Genomic DNA, 10,442 nt, shown 5'->3' with positions numbered 1-10,442 from the left:
CATGCAGGGTCTTCTCTTCACAGCCGGGGCTGGTGCGTCTTTTCCACGGCCCGCGCGGGTCTTCAGTCACCTGTAACGAGACAGGGGAGGAGGGCTATGTCATCATTTCGTCTAGAGCCGTTTCTGTTGGCCGCGGAAGGAATAGGCTACACACTGCAGTTTGTTGACTCCCAAGGTGCCCCCCCCCCCCCCATCCCCACCTCCCCCCTAATATTCTTACGAGGGGCTGTCTGTGACGCACAGCCCTGCTGTTCTCTCCCCACCCGTCTTTTATGCTAATTAAATCTGCTATCCATCCAGAAGCCCCACTATAGTGTATCCCGTCCGCGGCCAACTGCTTCAAGTGGTAATAAAACAAAAACAAATCAATAGATGGATTCGGTTTAAATGTGCAGTTGTTAAGGTGCTAAATTATATTGTTTGTTTGTTTTTGCTTTTAGTTGAATGTGTGGGTTTTATTATTTTTGGTTTACGCACTGCCTGGCCATGAGCGCAATAGCCTACTACAACATTTTACGCACAGGCAACACAATTAACACAAAGCGCACTATGCATGGATCTGTCCACTTTCAGCACCACGCTGGAGTGGACAGCTCCACCAGATAGGCTACAACAGTATGCAGGTTGACTGACGGTATGAAAAGTATAACACCACACTGTCTGAAACAGTATAGTTGTCAGCCAACTTACACTTCTTCATAATACATGTCCTATATCTATAGTCTTAGCTTCTGTCCTCATGTCCAACTTTGCAGTTTCCTACTAAAATGATGGAGAACAGTTCAATACAACTATCAATTAAATTCAGATCCTCTATAAACTTTGATTTATCATCGATCTGTCACCAAGATGTTTTCCTTCTTCCACCATGCAGAGCTCCTGCTACTCATCATTCCACCGAGTGTCTGTTATATACGATACGACACGGTTGCAATGCTTTTGAGGAGGGAGTGCACTTCCATCTTGAAAATGTGACACGGACCACGGTCTTTTGGATGCTTGTGCGGTTGTGTGATACTGCCACCTTTTGGTGCCGAGTATGAATGAGATATTCCAGGTATTCTAGTGGTATAAACTTTACTAAACTGTAAAGTATATATTTTACTCAGTGTAATAACTGTAATTGAGTATAAATGTATAGCCTTTAGTTTCGCTTTTCAACCTATCTTTATATATAGCGTCTTTGTCGGGTGTAAGCCTATAATATGTCCAAAACGGTTTAGTATAGGCCTATTCAACTGCCAAAATAGCAAAAGTGGCAGATCTACATTTTATGCTTTTGTGTGACGCTAGTATGATCAAGTAGGCTACAGCGTTAATGATTTACTGAGGAAAAAACGCATAGCCAAATATATCTTAAATGCTCATTGAAAGGTGGTATACAATTTCTGTCTACTATACTCGAGATCGAATGTGGACCGTTCAGAAACCTGCCTAGTGACATAATCGGTAGGCAATGTTGTTATTATTATTATTATTAGCCTAATGCAAGAGCAATATTCTATTTCAGCAATAACGTTCCGGGAAGAGAAAGTCTGCAGTTTATATTTGCTGGAACTCAGTTATATCAGGTTGAACATGGGTGAAGTATAGCCTTACTAGCCTATATACTCTTATAACACGTTAGTTATTATTTATTGTTGTTTATTTGGATCCCCATTAGCTACTACCTTAGTAGAAGCTACTCTTCCTGGGGTCCTAGTTGTACTTGGACTTTAGGATAATTTACACTGTTGAATTTATGACCAGATCTAAAGTCATAGGCAGGTCAGCACTGACATCTAGTGGCGACTGACTGAATTGCTTAAGCAACGCCCTTCACCTGCACAGCCACAGTGTAATTCCGAGCAACCTTTATATATATTTTGTAAAAGGTGACAAAAAGCCATTTACTTTATATGCGGTAAAGTTTATCTCTGGGGAAAGGATTATTTGTAAGAAAGCATACCTGTAGGCCTAAGCCTACTCAATGAGGGTTTTTTTTCCTCCACGATTTACACAAAATGATCGATTTTCAATAGTTCTTAAAAAACAAAACGGGTTCTGTTCAAAGTTCAAAGCTCTTTGTGATACTAATCATTGATAGAGTTGTTCAGTCACAGAGGTCTCCCTGTCTCTCCAGCTCTTTAATAAGCAGGAAATACATTACGCATTTGTGTTTTGATTGATTGATTGAAAATTGTATTAACAGTTTGCAGAATTACAGTACATTTCAAGCACAAACTCAATACAAAGGCTGTTAACTGTGAGTGGACGACCCAATTAAGCATTACACTTGTTTACAACAGGGTCCACCATGTTCAATTCATCAAAACATTTAGAGACGTACAAATAGACACTTCTATATCTGGCTGTCTGCTTATTTCTTTGTGCCATCTCTTCCAGTTCTCTATCCTGATGGGAGGGATAATCATAACATTGAACCTGAAAATGCATCTGTTTAATAAAGAACTGGAGAGAGACTCCTGTAACTAAACAAACACTATAGAGTAGAGTTGTTCCGATACTGTTACTGGTATCGGTTACTCGGGCCGATACCACCCTCAAGTATACTCGTACTCGGTACCGGCCCCCGATACTTTGACCCGAGTACCAAAACATCCAATTGACACTAGGCTGAGCGAATGCAGGAGCAAGTCTGACCCAACACTGCAGCAAATCACCAGAAACAGCCGACCTACAAGCATACATGACAACTGACAGTGTAGATTGGATCTGCATCTATGAGAAAAAGGGGGTAAAATAAAGTACTCGTATCGGTACTCGGGATCGGCGTGTATTAAGAATTAAGTACTTGTACTCCGTCTGAATAAAATGGTATCGGGACAACTCTACTATAGAGTCTATATAGGCTATAGCAATGACTGTCAGACTACAGTACAGTAGAGCAATTTAACACTGCATTGCATTCACCCATTCAGACACACATTCATATACACTGATGGCACCATGCAGGGCACCAACCAACACATCAGGAGCAATTAGGGGTTCAGTGTCTTGCTCAAGGACACTTCGACGCCAACTCTGGGGGAGCCCGGGTTCGAGCTGGCAGCCTTGCGGTTCCCATCCAGCCACTCTACCCCTGCGCCACCGCTGCCACCGCCGCACCCTATCTTTAATTATGCAGTAGAGATCCACACGACTTTTATTACTTTATGTGCTCAGTATTACATTATGATGAGTTTGTATTACATTTAAATGATTACATTATGAGCCGTTATTACATTACGAGTTGCTACAACCTCCTGTTGGATTGTTTCATGTCCTACTTTCACCAGTAGATGTCCTCATATAGCCACGATTGATGGATCTTACTCAACCCATTCTGGGCGGGACCCCCTTTTGGTGTTTTAAGCAATATGTTTAGCTATTGAAAAATCTATCTACAAGCTTGTAGATCTGCTATTTTTGAAAAACCCGTGAAAATGTGGCGCAAATCTTTGAATATATATTCTTTCAGAGCGAACGTTTTTAACTCAAATCTTCGCTTCTGGGGGGGGGGGGGGGGGGGGGGTCATGTCATGATTTAGAAGACATTTATTTTTTTCAGTTCAACGATGCCCCGTGCCATGCATCTTGATGAGTATAGGGCCTAGTTATGTTTCTCAATTGGTCATTGGCCGGCCTTTATAAAGGACAAGCATATTATTACCCATGAGTGCACTATGCCTAAAAGTAAATGTATGGTATTCTGCAGTAACTGTGTAAAGTAACTATTTACTCAAGAACTACACTTTTTCACTACACAATTTTCAGTTACTTTTACTTTACTGGAGTATTTACAAATGTCAATACTTCTACTCCACTAGACATCTGAAGGAAATATTGTACTTTTACTGAAGTACAATTATTTGAAAACTTTAGTTAGGCTACTAGTTACTTTGTGGATTTTGATTATAGTTACAAAACACCCTAACCACTTCAGCCCTATGCCCGCTGTTTGAAAATTACAGATCTACAAGATTGTAGATCGGCTATTTTCCAAATGAGTACCACAATGAGTACTTTTACTTTTGGTACATTATGTGCCAAGCCCAGTGGCCCAGGGGCCCTTCGGGGAAACTGGACCGTGTGGTACTGGGTTTGAGGCCCTTCATTTGCCGTTGATTGTGATACATTTAGGTCAAAAAGTTGATGATAAATGTAAAGACGCATGCACGCTATGGGGCCTCAAATAAATTACCAGCCCAGGGCCCTCGTGGGGGTCAATCCGTCCCTGCGTCCTTATACTGTAGATCCTAAAGATATTCTAGCACAGCGATTCCCAACCATGTGGACCGTGAGGATATTGCAAGTGGGCCCACAAATAATTGGCTAAACACTACGATTTTATGGATAATATAACATTAATATAAAAATCACACCCATGTGAACTGAGTGGTGCAAGGTCTTATATAGCCTGATCAGCTGTGGTCTGACGTAATGTCACTAACCATAGCAACCATGCTCACCCGTACAGGCACAAACACACACGGGTACTAACAAAGCCAGTTGTTGGAGTGGTTTGCACCACTCAAAAAAAGTAAAAGTAAAAATAATCAAAATCTATTAAGTACAGTAGGTCCAACTAGTACGTTTTCAAATTGTAGTAGAGTAAAAGTACAATATTTGCCTCTGAGATGTAGTGGAGTAGAAGTAAAAGTGTTAAATGTACCTCAAAACTGTACTTACCGGTAAGTATACACTTGAGTAAAACTAAATGTACTTAGTTACTTTCAACCACAGAGTTTTGGGATCAGATACAGTAATTACATGGTATACATGACTAAAGATATTTTAATACTAAAATAATGACTAAAGACGGCCTCTGTGTAAATCCATCGTTTGTTGTACATGAAAACAAGACTTGATTAGATGCATACTGTAAAATCCATGTCCCCTATGGGACATAAGGCTTCAATGAGCGCTCTCCATTTCATCCGATCCCTGGCAGCATGGTGCGCCTCTCCCCAGGACAGGTTCATCTGTTTCAGTTCCTGCGTCACAGTTCTGCGCCAGGTGGTTTTGGGCCTCCCAGGTTTTCTCTTTCCTGGTGGTGTCCATCTTAAGGCCACCATTGTGATGTGGTCCTGCTTCTCAGCACATGTCCTAGCCATCTCAGGCGTCGATGTGTAATCTCCTTGGTGATGCTATGGCTCCCTGTTTGTTTATACAATTCATTATTCGAGATTTTATTTAGCCAAAAGATCTGGCATATTCTCCGGAGGCATCGGTTGTGGAACACTTAAATCTTCCTCACGTCTGATTTAATTACTCGCCAGGTCTCGGAGCCGTACAGCAGAACAGACTTAGCATTGCTGTTGTATAGGAGCATCTTGGTTTTAAGGCTGTATTGCTTTGACCTCCAGATGGAACGGAGTTGGGAGAAGGCACCCTGAGCCTTTCCCAGTCTTGCCTTTATGTCCTTCGATGCCCCGCTGTCCTTACTGAGGAGGCTGCCCAGATAGGTGAAGTCTTCCACAAACTCAAGTGGTTCCTCATCAATAATGATGGGTTGTGTGGGGGCATAATCCATGCTGCAGAATGGATTGAAAGCAAAGCATTACATCATTCCAGTCAGACAGTAGAGCGCCGAGGTCCTGACGTTACTCGCTCATCCCCTCGATTCCCCTGGTTCACGGTCCTCACGGAAGTCATTTCTCTATGGAGAATAACATGGGGTCATCTTAAAATCGTTTCATATAAGCATTGTGGTCCACAAATAAACAAGCTGTCTCTGCGTTATTGTCAGGGAGGTGTCTCTGTATCGTTTGCGACAGTCAGTCACTCATATGATACAGTCTGTTTCTATAGCGAAAATGTAACTAATTCAGTAGCAGTAACAATAGCATTTTCTCTCAGTCAGTTGATTCTTCATGTCCATATGAGTGAAGCGGCCTGGATGATTTGTTTATTTTTCAAACACAGTTCTTATGTGAGGCGATCTGAAATCCCGCTATGGGGATTACAATGCAAATAAAAAGTGCATGAACCCGTTGATTTGCGCCCTCTACCGATATTGACGTCAGACTGCGGTGCTCTATACCAGGGGTTCTCAACCCGTGGGTCGCGAGTCGCGACCCCTCGGGGGGTCGCCAAATTATTTTGGGGGGTCCCCAAATAATTTGCAATTTTTTCTTTGCAACTGAATGGCTGTAAAATGGAAATGAAGAGTTTACATATAGTACACAGTGCATGCATACACCTTCCCTAATGATTATATCTGGTATGGTATCTGGTTCAGTATTTATTTATGGTGTATTGTCTCTACTATTAAGGTTATTGTAGCAGTCAATTTATATTGGGGGTCGGGAGGGGGAGGGGCGGGGGTCCCGAGACGTTGCCAAAGCATTTTCGGGGGTCCCCGGTCAAAAACGTTGAGAACCCCTGCTCTATACAATTCCTTCAATGGCATCTGTGTGCAAATAAGAAGACATTGATTGCAGTCATAGCATATTGGTCAGGACCGACAATATAGATTTGACACGCACGCACACGTGACACACACAAAGGAAATATGAACGCCAATATATGACAAGTATACTGCATATATGCCATATTCAGGTTGATATATGTGCATGATGTGGATATATAGGAAATCTATGTCCAAAAATAGCTTATATATGTCCACATATATGCCACATATACGGATTTATATATGCACATATACTGTAAAGACATATATGCAGGGGGCCAATTTCGAATATGTCACATATATGATAAACATAACATTGTCATTTGGTGCCCCCCAGTGGCTTGGCGCCCCAGATTGCCCAGCATATACGCAGGCACTGCTTCAGAACTCAAACAAATAGAGCAACCAACAAGTTCGGTGCAGGATACACCTGGTACTAATAGAAAGCAAATGTAATGCATCATCAATATATTTACAATCAACAAAGTGCATTTAATGTATGGAAAACAAGCAGAAATATATCGCGTATCAGCTTGTCAGGGTTAATGTGTTCAGGGTTTGGTATACCCGGCATTGGCCATGGTTATAGGCGAAATAGGCTCCTCCCTCCCCCCGTCTCTCTCTTGCTGATCGAGCTACACTAGTAACCGTTGGATTGCATTAAAGTGCCGGTTTAGGCCAATGATTGGCACGTCAGTGACATCAGACATGACAACACATGGTCCATTATTAATTACAAACCATAGAGGTATAGCGGCCCGAACCTCTAACAACCCTATAGGCCTGCACATCCATGCTGCGTGGCCCTCCATTCCTTTCTCGCGCTCTCTCCCTCCCCCTTCTCTCTCTCTCCCCTCTACTCACTGCCACTTATGTCTAGCTCTCCTCTCCTTCCCTCCCTTTAACCCTAACCCCCTCTCCTCTCTCGCCCTACCCCTTTCTTTCTCCTCTCTCCCCCTCCCTATCCCTCAGGGACGTGCACACATAGACATCAACGGGGGCTTCAGCCCCTGCCATTTTAGCCGTCTGTAAAACAACTGCCCTATCCAGACCATGAATGCGGCATTTACTAATGGTGAAAGAAATGCAAAATACCACTCTTTTCAATGCCGGAAGGCAGCGTTCAGGAGAATTGCCTTTTTTCCTTCCTAGTCTCCTGAACTTGAACGCAGCATTTTGCGTTCAACAACTTCGTTTTAAAAAATTCACGTCGTATACACCACATCTCCACTAGCTAAAGAGTGCTGGGTTGCGCCCCGAAAATAGCTGATCTACAAGCTCTCGACACGTTGTGAGCTTGTAGCTCTGCTATTTTTGCTATTTTTGCCCAAAAGTGCCCTCTTACGGGACTTCAGCTCCTGCACGCCTCTGCACGCCCCTGCTATCCCTCCCTCACCCCACACTCTTTGCCACTATATTGACTCATGTGGCTCAAACATTATGCAAATCTCATCCAATCACAGCGCAAAGTGGAGGCCAATCTATGATGTCAGTACCGTGATGTCATACCGATGACATCATCATGATCTCCATGCACAAAAGGGAGACCAAATCAAATCAGTCACTTGATTGATTGACTGATGGTGCAGGTCTGATACTCTGCTTTTCAGCTGTTGGAGGATTCTCAGTCTGAGACGGTGACTGAGAGAGAGAGGAACTGCGCTTTTCCAAACGAACACAAGAGCATCATGGCAACCGAGAGACCAGACGACGACTTTCTGCTCCCGGTTGGAGCCGAGAGTGCCGGAAGTGATTCTCCCTTGTTGCCAGTGTCCGCTGGCCCTTGGGGGGAGCCGATGACGTCTTCCCCCCCGCCTTACGGGTCGTGGCGGAAATCCGCGTCGCTGGCGGTGCTGGTGGTGCAGACGGTGACCCTGGTGCTCACCGTGCGCTACTCGCGCAGCACCCAGCGGCAGGCGCAGACCCCCTACCTGGCGTCTTCCGTCGTGGTGGCGGCCGAGCTGCTCAAGATCTTCGCCTGCGTCCTGCTGCTCTCCTGGGAGCGCCGCTTCAGCCTCCGCTCGCTGTGCCGCATGCTCCGGGAGGAGGTCGTGGGCAGGCCCGCCGAGACGGTGAAGCTGGCCATCCCCGCGCTCATCTACAGCCTGCAGAACAACCTGCTGTATGCGGCGCTCTCCAACCTGGACGCGGCCACCTACCAGGTGACGTACCAGCTGAAGATCCTCACCACGGTGCTGTTCTCCATCTCCATGCTGGGGACGAGGCTCCAGCTCCACCAGTGGCACTCCTTGTTCATGCTGATGGCCGGCATAGTGCTGGTCCAGTGGCACGCCACCGCCGAACCGGTCGCTCTCCCCTCCTCCACGGGCGACTCGGAGCAGCGGCTATCCGCCGGCTCCCAGTTCATGGGACTGGCAGCCGTGCTGACCGCCTGCGTCACCAGCGGCTTTGCCGGGGTTTACTTTGAGAAGATCATGAAGAAGACCAAAAGCGGTCTGTTGGTCCGTAACATGCAGCTCGGTTTGTTCAGCGTCGTGTTCGGCCTCGTAGGGATGATGGTGTACGACGGACACAAGGTGAGAGAGTCTGGGATGTTTCAAGGCTACGACGGCATCACGTGGGTGGTCATAGTCTTACAGGCCCTGGGTGGCCTAGTCATATCGGCCGTCATGAAATACGCTGACAACATCCTCAAAGGGTTCGCCACCTCGCTGTCGATCATCTTGATTGCGCTCGTTTCATATTTCTGGTTAGATGACTTTCATCCCTCTATTGTTTTCGTCCCAGGAGCAGTGCTGGTCCTCTCTGCCACTTTTCTATACACAGCTACAAGCGAGAGTTATTTAACTAAGAAGTTTGTAAGGAGAGCATGGCCAGGTTAGACCAGGAGATGGAGACATGGAGACAGACAAATACAGAGAGGTTTGGACTTTCAGGTTCTGGACAACTGCTGGTCTGACGAAGTTCCCACTCGGCATAACACACACACAGTACCCGGAACTATTCTAGCAGTTATTCTCAACCCGTAGGTCGGCGTCCTGAAGGTATTGCAAGTGGGCCCCCAAATAATTGGCAGTTAAAGATGGAGTGCTGTTGATAAAATATAATCATCAGGTACTATGATTATAGGAGGAAGATGTTTTTCAATAAAAAGTGTACAGAAAGTGTTAAAATTATGTTTTTATGTGGCCACACCCACCAGTTCATTAAGTAGGCCTATACCTGGTTTTCACCTAGCACCACCCACCTGAATTTAAGCCTCGCCCACAGCTGTGCGTTGTATGATGATGGGGGAGGGCTTATGGGAGGGGTTAGGGTTATGTTAGGGTTAGGGTTACGTTTTATAAAGAAATTACATGGTATTTCTTTTTCTTCAAAACCTTACCCACATTCAGGCTCTGGAAATGTACAAATAAAACCATATTTGTACACGCTCAGGATCTTACGGTGTAGTCGTGTACACAGTACGGTACTCGTGTCATTCTGGGTGTGAATTGTCTGCAATGTTGTTCGCTCCATAGTCGTCTACACACACACACACACACACACACACACACACACACACACACACACACACACACACACACACACACACATACACACACACACAGCTGTGAGTATAGTTTAATGAATTGAAACAAAGCAGCTTTCTAAAGACCAGTGATGCAAAAAAATCCACATTAATCCAGATTATAGTGGAATCACTAATCCTTTAAAAATACGGCTTCTTCCATTCAAGGTATGTGTATAATTTAATAGTCACCTTATGCAAAAAATATGGCTTTGAAATGTGTCCGCATTGTTGTTACAACTTTATTTGTTTCAGACTGCACTGTACGTGGTGTGGTGACCAAAGCAGGTTCAATTCACCGAAAAGCCACTTCTCAGCTCTGGTCAGTAAAGACTACATCATTGTGCGTGTGTGTGTGTGTGTGTGCGTGCGTGTGCGCACGTGGTTCGTACATACGTGTGTGTAGGTCTCACAGAGGGGTGGGGGTTACTTAATCTGACACAGATGATCATTAAATGGAGTGAAAGTAAGAATAGAAAGTGTGGCAGAGGCTGAACGCCTGGCTGACATTTCACC

At 44.8% G+C, this 10,442-nt stretch overlaps 1 protein-coding gene across 1 annotated transcript; it reads left to right on the top strand.

Annotated features, from left to right (window-relative positions):
- Positions 1-8,082: 8,082 nt before the first annotated feature.
- Positions 8,083-9,237, top strand: LOC306930769 (UDP-N-acetylglucosamine transporter-like; the record flags this gene model as incomplete). The annotated part of the gene is made up of 1 exon (XM_079511865.1): positions 8,083-9,237. One exon carries the CDS (start codon positions 8,083-8,085, stop codon positions 9,235-9,237), a length of 1,155 nt encoding a protein of 384 aa, XP_079367991.1.
- Between the last annotated feature and the right edge of the window lie 1,205 nt (positions 9,238-10,442).

The sequence above is a fragment of the Electrona antarctica genome (assembly GCF_951216825.1).
Source record: "Electrona antarctica genome assembly, chromosome: 10".
Lineage (NCBI taxonomy): Eukaryota > Metazoa > Chordata > Actinopteri > Myctophiformes > Myctophidae > Electrona > Electrona antarctica.
This window is presented reverse-complemented; position numbering and strand designations above follow the sequence as displayed.